This window comes from Phalacrocorax carbo, chromosome 4 (genome assembly GCF_963921805.1).
Source record: "Phalacrocorax carbo chromosome 4, bPhaCar2.1, whole genome shotgun sequence".
Classification (NCBI taxonomy): Eukaryota; Metazoa; Chordata; class Aves; order Suliformes; family Phalacrocoracidae; genus Phalacrocorax; species Phalacrocorax carbo.
Window position 1 is genome coordinate 842,135 of NC_087516.1, and position 17,208 is coordinate 859,342.

The window sequence follows — 17,208 nt, forward strand, 5'->3', positions numbered from 1 at the left end:
CTGTGCTGGCTTGGAGTGGTTTTTGGGCAGCACCTTGGCACTGACAGTGCCCATTTCTCTTCAAGGAAGAGCCAGTGCTTTGGGGTGGCCTTTCCCTGGCTCCTGTGGGGCTCTTGCTTTGGCGTGAGATGTTCCCACCCCACTGGGGCTGTTCTGCTGGCTTCTGGCCTCATTGCTGTGCAGGAGCTGCTGCAGCCGTGGAGGTTGATGCACATCCCGTTGGACCTTGGTGTGCATTGCTCTGTTGCACGTGGGTTTGGGGAACATAATTCCCATCCTCTTGCTCTAAAAGAGCCCCAGAGATGGGCTTCTGCCCAAGGCCAAATGCTGCTCCAGTCCTGAGGAGCGGGCCCCCCGTCACCCCAGCATCACGAGCTCACCAGCGTGCTGTGCCCTCCAGGTTGTCAGTATTACTACCTGCCCTGGGGCAATGTGAAGCCTGTGGTGGTGTTGTCATCCTACTGGGAAGATATCAGCTATCGAACTGATGCCCAAAACCTCCTGCACCACGCAGCAGACAGGCTGGTGAGTGCCACGGTGGCAAGGAAGGTTGTCCACCTCCTTTCTGCATCCTGCCTGGAGGGACAGGGAGGCGACGGAGGTCATCTCCAGGCTGGGTCAGGTTTGGGGTTTGATGGCTCTTGGGCTCTGCAGGGGAAATCCGTGGGCGTCCCGGGTGCCCTGCTGAGCCCCTGGAGGGGTGGAGGGAAAGGGACCCCCCACATCCCCGCGGGGGTGAGAGCGGGGCGTGAACGCACCGCTTCGCCGTGCCACCCACCTGCCTACTGATGCAGGCGCAGGAGGCAAGGACCGTCCTTCAGCTCCTGAGTTATTTGTGGGCTTTCTCGCTATATTTCACTGCTGTTTCCCCTGGAGCTCCAACAGGAGCAAAACCAGCGGTGCAGAGCCCTGGTAGGACCCAGGCTGGAGTTTCTGATGGGGGGGAGCAGCCCCCAGGCACTCGCTGCGAGGGTCCTGGATGTGGGATGGAGGGGGGTTCCCTGCTGTGCAGCTCCTCTTCCCCACCTATCGTGCAGGAAGAAAACCTGGAGAAGGTCCACCTTGCTCTCAAGGCCAACCGCTCGCCGAGCGAGCTGGACGCCCTGGGTGCCCAACTGATGGATGACATCATCGCCGACTGCAGGTATTTTCTGCCAGTTTTGAATGCGAGCCTTTTCATGCTGTTTATTGCGAAAGCGCTTATTTATCTTGGAAGGGACGACTTCTTTTTTTCCCTTTTTTTTTTTTTTTTTTTTTTCTTTTCCCCCTCTGAAAAACACCGGTCATTTGCTAGTGTTTGCTTCAAAGGTTGCTGAGCCAAGGCACGGAGTTGAAAAGGTGACATTTAAGGCAAGTCATAAATTTCCAGCCTTCATGCAGGGGCTGCAGCGCGGCTCACCTGAATGAGCGGCATTGTGTCGGGGCGGGAGCCGGAGCCGGGCCAGCCCAGCCGGAGGGACGGAGGGGCTTGCGGAGTGAGGAGCCACCGACGTGGTGCCCGGTTGTCTCTTGTGTGAGCCGTGCAGAGCACCCAAAGGGGGTCGTTCGGTTGTGCACGGGTGTTGTGTGTCCGACAGCTGCACCGGGGGCGTTGCAGGGCTGGATGGCGCAGCTATCCCGCCGTCCCCGTGGGCAGCACCGCCAGCGTCTGCTCCTGCTTTGCCTTTCTAAGGACTTGAACCTGTGTTTGAGGGAGGCTGGCGGGGTGCCCTGGGCTTTCCCTCCATGTAGCCTGTTTTTTCGGCCTCGATTGCACTTTGCGGGGATGCGGAGCCGCTCCGGGGAGCGTCGCTGCGGTATTACCATGGTGTTTTACCCCGAGGACAGCTCAGCCCTCAGGAAGGTGTTTCAGGGACTGACCTCCCAGTCTTTGGACCATGGTTCTCCTTCAGGTATGCCCATGAAGGTGATCTCCGGGTCCCGGCCCGTGCCCATGCCTGGCCACGCAACCCCCCTGCAACACCTCCGTGCCATCAGTCTGGGGAAGGGCAATAGTTGGATGGTTGATGTGTTTTTTAGCTCTGGCAAGCCCTTGCCAAGGGGAGTTAAGAGAGCTGTCGTGCCTCTCGGAGCCTCCTTGCCTTGGGAGGCAGGCGGAGAGCAGCCAGGCTGTGGAGGCAGCCCCGCACTGGGCTGGGACACCCCATTGGTGGCAACCAGTGGCTGTGGCGGGTGGGTCTCTGTGGCCACCGAGCTTGTGCGGTGGCTCTTGGTGCTTTACCTCAGCAGAGAGGGAGAATTTGGCCGCCTTGGCTGTCTGTGAGGCCACCAAACCTGCTGGGGCCGCTTGTCCCCCCAACCCCTCCCTCAACAGCCACCAGCCTGCCAGAGCCTGGGCACTGTCTGCTTGGGCTTGTGCCAGTCACCTAAGGTTGGGGAGATGGTGCTGAGCTTGCTGCCGAGCGCTAGGTCCCTCTTTCTGTCCCCCCTGCTCTTCAAAAGGCCTAAGGGAAGGTCGTGGAGGTGTTGGGGTGGAGTGGGAATGGGGGTGCAGCCTCTCTGGACCCTCCTGTGACACCCGTGTGGGGCCAGACACCTCCTTCCTTTGGGCAAGAAGACCTTGAACAAGCTGAACCCTGCTCCTCAGACCTCCTGGAAGACATGCTTAAGAAAACACACACACATACTTACAACCTCCCTATTTATTTGCTTTTGAGCCTCATAAAGGAGATGTGTTTCGCCCCCCACGCACGCTGGCTCTGCTGGAAAGGTCAGAGCCATCCGACGGGCTGTCGATACCCCCCCGCTCCTGGGCACGCGGGACGGGACCTGAGGGGCGAGCCACGGCTTTGGGTTTTCCAGAGATGCTGCGCCCTCCAAAACAAATTCAATTAACCGGGAGGGGAGGGGAAAAATGTGGCCGTGGGATGTGCCAAGCCCGTGGTTCCCGCTGGCTCCTGGCCCTGCTCTGTGCTCGGCTCCCGCGGAATGTGGCTCCTCCGTCTCTGCGAGGGCTTGGCACGGGGACCGGGGCTGGCTTGCGAGGTTGCTAGCCATGGTGGGGGCGGCTCGATCAGCCCCGATGGCTTTTTGGGGGGTTTTGCACCCCTCCGTGTGCTCTGCCCTGGGGGGGACGAGCTGAGCTGTGCAGCTGGACCCGTCCGCAGCTCCCCCCATGATGCTGCCGATGCCTCGTCTCTGTGCTCAGCCAGGACAGAGCTCCTTCCCACCGGGATTTCGGAGGGATGGGACAACCCCCTGCCGCTCTCCAGTGCTTCCCCATCCTCCTCCGGGTCCAGAAAGGTGAAAGGGTCCCTGTGGGAGAGGGTCTCCCCACCTCCAGCAGGAAAACAGCGACGTGCTGCCAGCATCGCCTTGTCCACGTCTTTTCCAGACCTTTGCGTGAGGAGATAGAGGACGGCTGCTCTCTGGAAACAAATTGGAAGTAGCAAACAAATGGACAAAATTAGGGAAAGATGAGTCGTGGCGAAACCAAGTGCCCAAAACGTTGAACGGCAGCCGGATTCAGGCGGCTCCTGCAGCCCCTTCGTGTTGACGGGCAGCAGCGCTGACCCAAGGGTGGGTTTCGTCCCTCTCTCCCGGCCCTGTCTCCTGCGGCGCGAGGATTGCTCCGTGCTGGAGCTCGGAGGAGAGCTGCCTCTGAACCGACTCCTCCGCTGTTCCCGGAGCTGGGAGCACGGCAAATTAAGCAGAGGGTAGCCGGAGAGGCCCTGCTACAGAAGAAGGTCCATGTTTTTGATCATCCTTTTGGTCTTCCTAGTACTTTGTCCAATTCTGTCACATCTTTCCCCAGCTTGGAAGCACAACGTTCACACGAGGATGCGCCACGCGTTTATGTGCTGGCACAGGGATGTTCCCATTTTGCTCTTTCCTCATAATTGGCGCCCGGCGTGGTACCAGCCAGCGCAGGACCCGTTGCTGGGGATGAACCCAGCGCTCCCATCGCTGGCACGTACCCAGCTCCTTGCCCAGGAGGTGGCCGCCCTCCGGGTCGGGCTGGCAGAGCCCCTGGGGGAGCGCGGTGCTGCGGGCGGCCAGCAGCCCAGGCAGGCCGTACCGGGACCCCAGCATCCCTCCGCGGGGGACATCTCGGGCCCCGGTGTCCACCTCCCTCTTCTGTTTTTGTGGTTTCTGCTAGTTTGTTGGATGCACGAGTCAGACTTGCTGATCTCAGGCTCTCCGGATCCTCCCCGGCCTCTCCGAGGTTACCCCTGAGGCAATATTAAGCGTGAAGCTACAGCTCTCACCGGCCACCCAGCCCTTTCCTACCTGAACGGCGAATGATTTGCTGCTGGACTGATTTCCTCCCGGCCGCCACGGCAGGGCGGCCCCGGCGGGGGGCTCTGCCCTGACGTCCGCCCGGCTCCCAGCCGTTTTGCTGTGGAAAATGCTGCTTCCAGCTCCGGCCCACCAGCAGCACGTTCCTCGTGTCGTTTATCCACCTGAACAGGGGTAGTTCTTCAGGTTTTAGGCTTTTAATGGAGGCGCCTCCATCTTTTTGCTGTTTTTTTTTTTTAACTACTTCATCGTATTTTTACGTTTCATCCGGTGGAGCCTGTGGTCTCTTCCCATCTGAGCAGTGTTTAGCTCCATTTAACCGCTGTCGTCGTTAGAGGTCTCTGACACGTGGCACAGGTCTCCAGGAACAAGGCGTCTTCAGACTATTTCCACGCTGCCTATAGGATTTAACCCTTTCTGCTGCTCCTTTTCACACATTCCCTCCTTTTTGCGTAGTTTTATGGTTTATCTTTCTGAAACGAAATTCAACAGCAGTGAATATATTTAGGGTTTCTTTTTCCCCACCCTTCCTTTTTTTTCCCCCCCGTTCCTGCAAGGATACGGCAATACACCCTCGTTTCTGCCGCGAAGCGGTGTTTGCGTGGCAGGTGAGCTGTCTCCTTCCCGCGCGCCAGTGACAAAGCAGGCGGCACAAACCGAGCGGGAGGTCAGCTCGTTAGCAGCCCCCTCGTGATAAATACCCAGAGGAAGCGTGGGCACGCCAGGCTGCGTTCACGGAGCGCGGTCGGTCTGGCCGCAGCGGGCTTGGGGCCGCAACCCTGACACGGTCTTTTAATTCACCTCCCTGCGCAGGATGCTGCTGAGTGACCGGGCTAACTAGCAGCACCCGCAGCGCTCTGTATCCCTTCGGAAAAAGCAGCAAAAGCAATTCTCTTTAAGAGAAAAGAAAGACCTAAATTACCCCTAAATGCCTCCCTGAGCCTCTCGTTAGAGGAATCCGCGTTATTAACCCGAGACAACCGGCACCGACGCCATCTCGGGCAGGTACCACCGTGTGCATCTGCCCGTGGCACATCTCGATGAGCATAGCAGGGCAAGAGGTGTTGCCCTTCATATTTATCACACCGTTAAAAGGGGGCTTACAGATCCCAATCCCAGCCCGAGCGGGAGCGTTGCGGCCGGCGGGGGGCTGCGGGTCGGGACCTGGGGGCAAGAAGAGCATTATTAATGGCAACACCATAAATCACTGCACTTTACAGGAAATCCTCTAAATGGCTCAGCACAGCGAAGGTCCTCCCGGATTCCTGAAACATTTATCCAGCAACTTGAATCAATTTATATTAAAATACGTGTGTGCGCGCGCGCATGGTGTGCACGGCGGCGGCCAGGGCTCCGTCCCGGCTGCCGTGGGTGATGCGTGGGGGCTGCAAGTGCGGTTTGAAGCTCCGCTGGTCTTGGCATTGCCATGTTCCCCAAATGTATCTTCAGTGCCTGGTTAATTTTTTTGGGAACTTGCTGAAAAAGAGGGAGGGAGAAGAAAAAAAAAAAAAAAGACAGCAAAGCTCCTCGAGAGGATGAGTGAGCTCCTAATGTCGCTTCTCTGCCCGTCCCCACAGCCTGACCCTGCCCGACGTCCTGGGGAGGCCGGCCAGCACCCACCTGGACCAGAACATGTACCGGTATCGCAGCACCAACCTGGAGCAGATAGTGAAGGCTGCCCTGAAGCTCAAGCACGAAGACTCGAGCCTGTTGGCGGCCCTGGAGCAGGCAGAGGACTGGCTCTCCCGGCTGAAGGCCATGGCAGAGGAGGTAACGCTGCTGCGAGGGTGGCAGGAGCTGCTTTTCACCTCGCGGGGGTCTCGGTCCTCCCAAGCTGGCCATCAGGGTGCTGTTCTGGTGTGGTGGCTCTAAGCCATCGCCCGGCAGCGCGGTGGGATGCAGGGAGGGTGCTGCTCTCGCAGGCAGAGCCCTGCCCCCCCCACGCAAGGGCTGCACCCGCATCCCACCGCAGTGATGCGAACCGGGTTAGGGAGGCGCTGGGTTTGGCAGCCGCTTGTTGAGGTTTAGCCTTGCTCGTGGCAGAGCTTTAGAGCACAGCCAAAGCTGCTGCGAAGGGCAGGGCTTGGAGAAACGTGGGGCTGCTCTGCCCTGGCCAGACCCAGGCGGGATCCGGAGGTGCTGAGATGGGCTCTGGGTCGACTGGTCCCAGTCCAAGGGCTTGGGCTGGCAGCGGGACTCGGGGCACGGCTGCTCCCCGGCCTCCCGCATCCCCCCGCGGCTGATGCGCTGGTTCGGAGCCCCCTGGTCAGACACTACGGCTTTTGTGTTTTTCAGCCCCAAAACAGCCTGCCCGATATAGTGATCTGGATGCTGCAGGGAGACAAGCGCGTAGCGTACGCCCGCGTGCCGGCCCACGAGGTCCTCTTCTCCAGGAACATCTCCAGCTGCTGCGGCAAGAACTGTGGGAAGCTGCAGACCATCTTCCTGAAGGTACCTTGGCTTCTGGTGTACGTGCATGCCTGACATTCATTTTTAAAAAATTTTCCCCTGGAAAAAAAAAGAAAAGAGAAAATCGTGCAGGGAAACCTGAAATCCCAACGCAACAGGCTGCGTTAACCCACGAGCACCGGAGGCTCCGGGGACTCTCAGCCCTGGTTTCAAGCCTGTTGAAGCTGGCTCCTGCGTGGTGAGAGCCTGGCCGTGCTTCTGGTGGAGTTCAGCTCCCCTTCGCGTGGATCTGCGGCAGATCCCTGGGAATATCTTCATATTTTCTGCAAAATCCAGGGCAGTGAAGATGGGTGCGCTTTGGCCCAGATAGTGCTTCTTTTCTTTTTTTTTTTTAAAAATTATTTTAATTTTTTTTTAAATGTTATTTTACGTTTTTCAAAATTCCTGACCCTCTGCCACCCCAGGAAATTTAAGCTGCGGCATCCTCTGCCAGGCACTTACTGAGCTTCTCACATCTCAAATGACATTTCTTTGGCCTTTCGCTGCGTGCCAGCCTGGGAGCAGACAATCAGCGCTGAACAAGCTTTAAAAAAATAAAGGGAAATAAAATAAACTGAATAAACCCCAAAACCCCAAGCCCAGCTGGCAGTAAAAGATGAACAAAAATATATTGTTTTTTTTCTGTACTTTAGCTCTGGATGGAAAACTAGCATCACTTGAAGGGGAAAAAAGTGACTGAGAGAGAGAAAAAAAGGGCAGCGAGACATCTCCCTGTTTATTCTTTCTATTTTTGCTCAAGATGCTGGCTGGGTTTGGTGTCCTAGCCCTGAAGGGTGTCTCACCGAGGCACAGAAGCCTTGACCACTGTGGCTTTGAAGCTCCCCAAGGTCATCCCCAAAGCGCTCCACACGCTGTTGATGTTGTCCCGATTCCCAGGGATGCTCCGTGTCCCACCACCTCCCCCGACTCCCTGGCTGGGGCTACGGGGGGCTTCGTACCCCCACCCCCGGCCTCGCATCCCGAGCGTCCCCCGTTAATATCCTCCCCGGGGATATTCACGGGCTCTGCCTTCGGCAGTATCCCCAGGAGGAGGCGACGGGTCCGAAGATCCCGGCGCAGATCCGGGTCCAGCTCTGGTTCGGGCTGTCGGTTGATGAGAAGGAATTTAACCAGTACGCCGAGGGGAAGCTCTCCGTCTTTGCTGAAACCGTGAGCATCTCGTGGCGACCACCATAGAGGGCTTTTTTTTCTCTCTGGCGTGGGCGGCAGCTCCGCCACGGAGGGGAGGGGGTGGGCCAGACCACGGGTGAGGGCTCTGCCAGGTGGGGATCACATCAGCCCCTACCAACCGTGAGAAGAAAGAGCCGTTTCCACCAACACCCAGCCTGAAAGGGCGGGGAGAAGGTTGGTAAAGAGCCATAAAGCCTCATCGTGGCTTCACATCTCCTTTCACCTGTGGTGGTGGGAAATCTGGGGGTGCCCATGGGGATGGGGGGCTGGTGGGGGGGTTAGGCTCTTCCCAGGAGGTCTGTCCTCAGGGGCTCTCCAGGAAGGAAGGGATTATTTGTGGGATTTCAAAAGGATTATTTACGGGATTTTGTGCCTCCAACACAAAAAACCTCTCTGCTTTTGCTCCCCCAGTACGAGAACCAGACCAAGCTGGCGCTGGTGGGGAACTGGGGCACGACCGGCCTGACCTACCCCAAGTACTCAGATGTCACCGGCAAGATCAAGCTCCCCAAGGACAGCTTCCGCCCCTCCACGGGCTGGACCTGGGCCGGGGACTGGTTCATCTGCCCGGAGAAGACGTGAGTGCTGGTTTTCTACCAGGATCAGAACCTGGGTGGGCTGTTGTGGGCACCCCAAAAACCTGCCGCAGGTGCTAAGCTGGTGGCAAGGTCACCCAGAAAGCGGGTCGGAGATCTGGGGTGCCGTGGGGGTTCCTTGTCTGCCTGCCCCGTCCTCGGTAGGCGACGGTGTTAACGCAAAACGCGCCGTCTCTGCGCTGGGTGGCGTCCCTGGGGCGGTGGGTGCTGCCCAGGCGCTCACGGGCACGACGGCCCCAGCACCCAGCTCGCCGGGGTGCCTCTGCAAGCTCCACACTGAGGAGGTGGGGTCCCAGAGAGGCACCGAGGGGATGGGAGGGGGTGGTGGATGCTCAGCACAGCTCTGCCCCCTTCCTGCGTTGGATTTACAGCCTGTGTTTTGGGCTTCTCCTGGGCCGGGTTGCCGAGGTCTCGTGGGAGCTTTGCCTGGTGCGTCTGGGGTGGAGGAGGCTCAGGAGGCAACGTGGCCGGCCACGAGAGGAGGGACGACGCTGCTGCCCATGCGGGGCTGGGAGGGCAGGACGGGGAGACCCTGACGCCGTGCGTCTCCCTGGGGTGCAGGTTGCTGCATGACGTGGACGCCGGGCACCTGAGCTTCGTGGAGGAGGTGTTTGAGAACCAGGTCCGGCTGCCTGGAGGCCAGTGGATCCACATGACCGATGCCTACACCGATGTGGTAAGGACGAAGCAGGCAGCCCCGGGCTGAGCCGCCGCCCCCGGGCTGCAGAGGCAGGAAGGCCTGGGGGGCTCAGGGATGATTTAGGCATGTGCTGGGCACCGTTTGGTTGAAAACACCCCTGCGTCCCACAGAACGGGGAGAAGGTCCTGCATAAGGATGAGATTGAGTGTCCTCCGGGCTGGAAGTGGGAAGACGTGGAGTGGGACACTGACCTCAACCGAGCCGTGGATGAGAAAGGTATCAGAAAGCAGTTTGGGGCATCCATGCCACTTTCATCGCCTTTACTCTGCCCATCGTGGGGTTCCCGACCACGGTCCCGTCCAGCACTAGGGATGATAATGTCCCCTTTGTGGCTGTGTGAGCTGCTCCACTGGCTTGGGGGGAAGGGGATCAGGCCCTGGAGGTACCCTCTCCCCCTTGCTCTGGCTGAGGCTGGGGCTGTGGGGTGGGCAGCCCCACAGCTGCTTTCCTTGCTGCTGGGGATAGCCCAGGCTGTTCTTCTGGAAGATCTCACCTGGCTTCTGGTGAAAGAGGAATGGAAAGCAGCAGGCCAGAGAGCACCCGAGATGGTCGCAAGGGTTGGGGTTTCCTGAGGAGGGAAGGACACAGAGGAGAGTTCCCAAGCTGTGACTTTGAGCCAAGGGCTGGTGGGACACCATGAGTCCATCACCTGGGCATCCCCAGAGGGACACCTCCGCTGGGTAGCAGCATGAATAGGTTGTTATCTGTGTGGACCAGCAAACTGGAAAAACGCGTTTTATCTGGACCAACCTTTGCTATTAAAGCTCTTCCAGTCGGGCTATATGTGAAGAGAGGTCCCTGGTGGGAGGCAAGGTGGGGGGACTCTTCTCCTGCCTTCACCCAGGTGTCCCCTTCTCTCCAAGGCTGGGAGTACGGCATCACCATCCCGCCGGACCGCAAGCCCAAGGCCTGGGTGCCGGCCGAGAAGATGTACCACACCAACCGGCGACGGCGCTGGGTGCGGCTCCGCCGGAGGGACCTCACGCAGATGGAGGCCATGAGGAAGGTAGGGTGGGGGCCGGGGAGAAGGGAATGAGGAGAATGAGAGTGGGTTTGGGCCGTGTCCCTGTCTCTCCATGCGGAGGTGGCGGTGCTTGGCCTTCTGCAGAGATCTAAGGTTGGACTAGATGATCCCTGAGGTCCCTTCCAACCTGTGATTCTGTGACCTGCTGTGCTTTGGAGCCTGGTGGCACTGAAGGAGCTCCGTGATGGAGCAGGGGCAGCCTCCGTAGTTTCCACCATGGGGGTCAGCATCTCCCAGAGCTGGAGACCGCTCCAGCAGTGCTTGTTTGGGCTGCGGGGTGGGGTGGGGGCCTCCACTAGTCCCACGAAGCAGCTCTGGGACCGGGGCTGGTGTAGAGGTCCCCAGCCTGTCGTGTGTCCCAGTCCTGCTTCCCTCTAGGTGGTGCAATTGGCCTGCAAATGCCACCAGAGCGCTGCCGCTCTTCCCTCCCCCCAGCAAGTTCCCCAAGACACTTTGCTCCCTTTCCAGCACTTTTTCTAGATAATTGTGGATGGAAAGCATGGGGAGCCCCTGCCGCCGCGTTTGCCGAAGGAATGCAAGTGTCACAGGGAGGTGACACAATTCTGGGGAGAAAAAGCCTTTATGGGCTTGTGGCTGCTGCCCTGGGCAGGCTGTCCCGTGGAGGTCCCAGGAGGGATCAGAGGTGGTGGAAAAGTGGAGGGCAGGCTGGGAAGATGGAGGTGCTGGTGCTACCCAGGCCTGGGCAGTTTTAAGCCCCCTCCTTGCTCAGCACGGGCAGCCCCCAGCCCAGTGAGACCCTTTTCCAAGTGGGGTTCACCCCAGGGGCCGGTCAAAGGGCTGAAACCCTGACTAAGCCAGAGACATACGGGGAGGATACGAGGTGGGTCAACTGTAGCAGGCAACAACTTGAAGAGGCTGGACCCAGGTTTGGGTGGGAACAACCCTGGAGAGCCCCCAAAGCGGCTTTGCCCCTTGGTCGTGCCGGGGTCCCGCCGTTGTCACCTGCAGAGAGGGGCTGTAGGGTGGTGGGACCGAGCCCCCCTGAGCCCCGGTGTGTCCCTGCCCGGCAGCACAAGCAGGAGGACCTGGATGGGGAGGGCTGGGAGTACGCCTCGCTCTTCGGCTGGCGCTTCCACCTGAAGTATCGCCGGACCGACACCTTCCGCCGCCGCCGCTGGAGGCGCAGGATGGAGCCCCTGGAGCGCACCGGGGCCGCCGCCGTCTTCGCCTTGGAGGGGGCCCTGGTAGGTACCCACTTTTCCCCCCAAAATTGCTGCCTGGGCAGGGGAGCCCGGTCGGGTCTGCTCCCACCCTCCGTCCCATCCCAGGGAGTGGATGCGGAGCAAAGCTCGGTATCTGCCCCTCGTTATCTGCTGCCTGCGCCCGCCGCTGTTTGTTTAGCTAATATTCTGGCTTTCTTAATGCACTGGATTTCATAATCCTTTGGCTTTTCCAATAACTAAATGAGAACCAACCACAGCAGCACAAAGCCCCTATTATAAGGCTTTTCATTTTTTTCTCCCCCTTTTGGCTTTTTCCCCCCCTTCTTCTCCGCTCTGTCCTTCCCTCCGTCCAGTGTTTGAGCCCAGCAGCCCCTCTGGGACACAAGGAGCTCCATGGCGTTTGCATGCATCAGCCCTGAGCTCACACTGGTCCCATCTAGGGGGGGTCCTGGCTGCCGCCCACCCCCAGGGCTGCCGGTGGGACCCTGGCTTCTCCCCCTTCACCCTGGAGCCTGTCTATACGATTTTTGGCCAGATGCTTCACCCCTCTGCATCTCAGCAGAGGCAATCGAGGAGGATTTGGCTGGCAAGCCCTATAACATGGGGGGTGTGTCCATGCACGGGTGTGTGTCCATGCACAGGTGTGTGTGCATGCCCATGGAGCCGTGCACGAACCCCCCCGTGCCCTTCCCTGGCGCCGGGGGTGAGGGCAGGGGGACAGCGGGGTGTCTGATGGGGGCTGCCCTGGGTCTCCCCTTGGTCATGCGGTTTTCCCAGGGACTCAGCCGTGCCCTCATCTCACCTTCGTTAGCCTGCAAATGAAATGGGTTTGTGAGTTTGGCTGCTGATGGACCCGTCTGCTGGGGGTACCAGGGGATGTGGGATAGACCCAGGGGAGGAAAATCCCCTTCACTGCATGTGGGGCAGAGACTGAAGCAAAGGATAAGAGGAGGAAAAAGCCCCATTAGAATGTCAATGTGGCAACGTGCCTGGGAACTGCTGCTTGCTTTGCTCCTGGTGACGCTGAAGCAGTGCCAGGGGTTCCCTGGTTGATTTAAGTGTCCCCCAGTGCCACTGTCGTGCTGCTGAGCGCCCACCTGCCCCAGGCTGCAGGGGGCTGCCCCTTCCAGCCCTACAAAGCCTGCTAGGCCTGATGTTACCTACTTTGCGTACTTATTTTCCAACCATTTCTTAGCCACGTCAGTTAGCATTGGAAAGCCCAGTTCTTAGCAGCCTCCCCAGTCTCTCATTTACCTTTATGCCAAAGTTAGGTAGGTCTATAATTTTTATTATATTATCATGTACTAAATCAAGTTTATTTTGCTTATTTTCTAACATAATAATTCTAGAAAAAAAAGCAGTTGTTCTGCCTTGCCATGCCTTGCCATGCCTTGCCTTGCCTTGCCTTGCATTTCCTTGCCATGCCTTCGCCTTGCCTTCGCCTTGCCTTCGCCTTGCCTTCGCCTTGCCTTCGCCTTGCCTTCGCCTTGCCTTCGCCTTGCCTTCGCCTTGCCTTCGCCTTGCCTTCGCCTTGCCTTCGCCTTGCCATGCCTCGCCTTGCCATGCCTCGCCTTGCCATGCCTCGCCTTGCCATGCCTCGCCTTGCCTTGCCATGCCTCGCCTTGCCTTGCCATGCCTCGCCTTGCCTTGCCATGCCTTGCCATGCCTTGCCTCGCCATGCCTCGCCATGCCTCGCCATGCCTTGCCTTGCCTTGCCTTGCCTTGCCTTGCCTTGCCTTGCCTTGCCTTGCCTTGCCTTGCCTTGCCATGCCTTGCCTTGCCATGCCTTGCCTTGCCATGCCTTGCCTTGCCTTGCCTTGCCTTGCCTTGCCTTGCCTTGCCTTAGCCTTGCCTTAGCCTTGCCTTAGCCTTGCCTTAGCCTTGCCTTGCCTTGCCTAGCCTTGCCTTGCCTTGCCTTAGCCTTGCCTTAGCCTTGCCTTAGCCTTGCCTTAGCCTTGCCATGCCTTGCCTTGCCTTGCCATGCCTTGCCTTGCCTTGCCATGCCTTGCCTTGCCTTGCCTTGCCTTGCCTTGCCTTGCCTTGCCATGCCTTGCCTTGCCTTGCCTTGCCTTGCCTTGCCTTGCCTTGCCTTGCCATGCCTTCCCACGCCTTCCCACGCCTTCCCACGCCTTCCCACGCCTTCCCACGCCTTCCCACGCCTTGCCTTAGCCTTGCCTTAGCCTTGCCTTAGCCTTGCCTTAGCCTTGCCTTAGCCTTGCCTTAGCCTTGCCTTAGCCTTGCCATGCCTTGCCTTAGCCATGCCTTGCCTTAGCCTTGCCTTGCCTTAGCCTTGCCTTAGCCTTGCCTTAGCCTTGCCTTAGCCTTGCCATGCCATGCCTCGCCTTGCCTCGCCTTGCCTCGCCTTGCCTCGCCTTGCCTCGCCTTGCCTCGCCTTGCCTCGCCTTGCCTCGCCTTGCCTCGCCTTGCCTCGCCTCGCCTTGCCTCGCCTTGCCACGCCTTGCCACGCCTTGCCACGCCTTGCCTCGCCTTGCCTCGCCTTGCCTCGCCTTGCCTCGTCTTGCCTCGCCTTGCCCTGCCTTGCCCTGCCTTGCCCTGCCTTGCCTCGCCTTGCCATGCCTTGCCTCGCCTTGCCTCGCCTCGCCTTGCCACGCCTTGCCACGCCTTGCCTTCCCACGCCACACCACGCCACGCCACGCCTTGCTTTCCCATGCCTTCCCACGCCTTCCCACGCCACACCACGCCACGCCACGCCTTGCTTTCCTCTCTTCCCCTTCCCCAGCAACCACCGCCCTGAGCGTCACTGCCGCTCTTACACGACCCCAGCGCACACACCCAGTGCCCTCGCGCCAAGCAAATGCCTGAACCATGAGGTTTCCCTCTTGGCGCCGAGCAGCGCACGCGGCCACGCTCAGCGCTGCGCCGGGTGACAGCAGGGTCCCGGCGGCGCAGCAGGTCCCCCTGCTGTAGGACCGTGCTGCTCCTGGGAGCCGGACCAGCGCCCGGGGAGGGCGATGCCGTCTGACACGGGGTAGTGTTTATTTCACACGCGGAGATTTTGGGGGATGCTGCCCCCGCAGGGTGACGGCTCCGGAGGGAGCACCACGGGAGAGCGGCAGGTGAATCCCTCCCCAGCCCTGGCTCTGGCTGCGGCGCTGCAGGACCAGCCGCCCGCCCTTTGGGCTCTGCTCGCTGAATTCCCCGCTGCAGTAGGTCACTCTGGCTCTCCTCAGCGCCCTCATATTTTGGGGCTACTGGCTGCATTTTCTGTGGTTGGTTGGTTTTCTGTGGATTGCTTTATAAATGATCTTGCCATAGTTTCTGGTTTTGCAGCTTCATGCCTTTCCAGCTCTCCTCTCTTACTTGAAAGACTTACGTGTTTTTCCAGGATGCTCCATCCCAAAATAATAGATAAATTAACACCGCATCTGCCATCCAGCATCCCCAGACCCTCCGGACCTGCACAGGGTTGACCCCATCCGCTGTGGCTGCATCCGCTGGAGCCGCAGCGGGAGGAGGGACTCAGCATGATGCCGCAGAGCCGGGATCGGGGCGGTGGGGTGAAGGGGTGCCAAGGATGGGAAAAATATGAGCGGGTGCTGAGGGCTGGGAAGGGTGGACGCTGATTTTCCGCTGTGCCTCTTTCTGATGCTTTTTTAATGCAGGCAGAAGGAGGTAGCTTTTGACGACTGAGGTGTCAGGGATGCAGAGTCCGAGAAGGGCACCCGGATGGGGCAGCAGCTGGAGTTTGAGCTGCTGCTGCCAGCTCTGGTAGGACTGAGGCTGAGTAAAGGTGCTGTCAGGAGAGGGAGCCTCGAGCATCCCCCGGCTCAGACTTTATCCAGGCCGGGGGCCAGGGCTGCCACGGGCTGCCGAAGCCCCCCGCAGCGCCTCCTGTCTGCTCCGGCCGCCTTCCTGTTATCTGCCGCCTTCTCCGCGAAAGGCGTTCGTGCGATGCCGTGGTTGTGGCAGGGGTTGCCCGGAGCCCGTCCAGCCAAGGAGCCATACGGCGGCGCAGGGCAACCGAGGCGGAGGGAGGATTGAAGTGCAAACTCAGGCAGAACAAGCCAACACCCCAAGGGCTAATTCCCCGAGCTATTCGAAAGGGTTTCCAACGGGAAGATAATACCAAACATGACCAGAAGGAATGTGTGTTGAATGCAGGAATGTGCGGACGGTGCTGGGGTTTCTGGGCCTCCCTCTTCCCGGGGATGCTCAGTGTGCATCGCTCCGGGCTTACCAAAGTGAGCAGTCGTTGCTGTTGAGACATGCTGAACCACCACACCTCGGGATCAGGGTGACCCTGAGCTGGGAGCAGCTGGAAAGCAGAGCCCCCGTGGGCTGCCCAGCTGCTGAGCAGGGCTTTGTAGGAGCTGGTGACTCCTTGGCAGAGGCTTCCCCCAAAAATCCCACTGCGCCGGTGGAGCTGAGCAGCTGCAGCCCTGGGGCCATGCGTGGGGCTCAGCACCTTTGCAGGGCGAGCTCAGCGTCTCTTCGGCACCACCTGCGGGGTGGGAGCTCAGCGTCCGCTCCCAGCCAGCCCGGCTCCCCGCAGCGGGGGGAGCCGGAGGGCTGCTCTGTGCCCGGGTCACCCCAGCTCGCGCCCCTCGCCCGGCCCTGCTGCGTCACGGCTGCCCCCCAGACCCACACGTACGTGCATGCACACCCGTGCGTGATTCCTTTTGCGTGCTCGCTCTCCTCAAACACTTGCTCACCCCTACTTTCGCTTGAAGGCTTTTATTTTGCTGCTCACTTACGCTCCATCCTTCCCCTGACACCCAACAACGGGGAGCGGGGGGACATTGCCGGTTCCCCCGTCCCACGGGGAGCAGCGTGGTGCTGCCCAAAGCCGGCCCGCGTGCTGCTGCGAGGGCTCGCGGTGCTGCCACGTGGCGCTGGCTTTCGGCTGCCTTGGGTGCAATTAGCCTGGTGGGTTTGGGGTGCCCGTTGGGGTGGGCTGAGCTGCCTCAGACGTTGCTTCTCACTGATCCACCTGCTCCTTCCTGCTGCCCCGAGCCGTGGGCTCTCCCATGCAGGATGGCTTGTTGGGGTGCCGGTCTTTTGGCAGTCCTTGGAGCCGTCCTGCAGCCACCCACATCTCGGGATGGTCCGCAGGTGGCTCAGGGCAGGACTCAAGGACTTAGACCTGTGGTGAGCCCACGAGTGTCCTGGGCAAAGCATGCCACCCTCCAGGCCACCCCCTTTGCCCTTGCCATGACCACCCTGCCCTCTCCACTGCCCGTGGCTTGGCCTCCCCCTCTACTCCCGGGGACACCCACAAAGCGCCTGGTGCTTATTGCTTCTCATGATGGGTCCCAGCTGCCTGATGGGGAGCTGGAGGCGGAGAAGCTGGTGATGCAGAAGGCTTCTAGCGCTCCCACCCATACCCGAAACGCGGAGGCAGTGTAACACCGCTGCTCGCAGCGCTACCCCGTCTTCCTCTTCTGCCTCTATTTCACCTGTGCCTCCTCCCCATATCAGCTGGGCAGCCTTCCTTTCCCTCGGGCTTGCTCGTATCAGCTTGTCCCTGCATTTCCCTCTCTGTGACAGCGTGTCCTGGCTTTTTTTGGGACCTGCCGTTTGGCAGCTCGCTCATCACTGGCAGTCCTTAAAAGAGAAGGACTTCGGGACATGGTGTGGCCCCAGGGCACCGCTCTGCCCTCAGTCCGATTTTTGGGAAGCCCAGAGCCGAGCTCTGCGGCTTGGGGCTGTCTCTGGTTTCTGATGGAAAGCCCAGAGGCTCTGCCCTGGAGCTGCGAGCAGCCCTCCCACCCCGCAAGCCCCATTTCCTCCCATCCTCCCCCAAAAATCAGCCAAGGGAAACCTTTGTCTGACAGAGAGCTTTGGGTTTTCCATGCCAGGCTGGAA

The 17,208-nt window shown here is 59.8% G+C and overlaps 1 protein-coding gene across 8 annotated transcripts in view; it reads left to right on the forward strand.

Moving 5' to 3' along the window:
• Positions 1–17,208, forward strand: part of DYSF (dysferlin) — a 109,279-nt gene that overhangs the window by 19,542 nt on the left and 72,529 nt on the right. For all 8 annotated transcript variants that reach the window (XM_064448789.1, XM_064448787.1, XM_064448788.1 and 5 more), the window contains 10 exons: positions 401–525; positions 1,038–1,144; positions 5,817–6,009; positions 6,535–6,690; positions 7,726–7,857; positions 8,290–8,456; positions 9,036–9,150; positions 9,285–9,390; positions 10,038–10,180; positions 11,230–11,403. In XM_064448789.1, the coding sequence (XP_064304859.1) occupies positions 401–525; positions 1,038–1,144; positions 5,817–6,009; positions 6,535–6,690; positions 7,726–7,857; positions 8,290–8,456; positions 9,036–9,150; positions 9,285–9,390; positions 10,038–10,180; positions 11,230–11,403 (1,418 nt within the window). The remainder of the gene's footprint in view (positions 1–400; positions 526–1,037; positions 1,145–5,816; positions 6,010–6,534; positions 6,691–7,725; positions 7,858–8,289; positions 8,457–9,035; positions 9,151–9,284; positions 9,391–10,037; positions 10,181–11,229; positions 11,404–17,208) is intronic.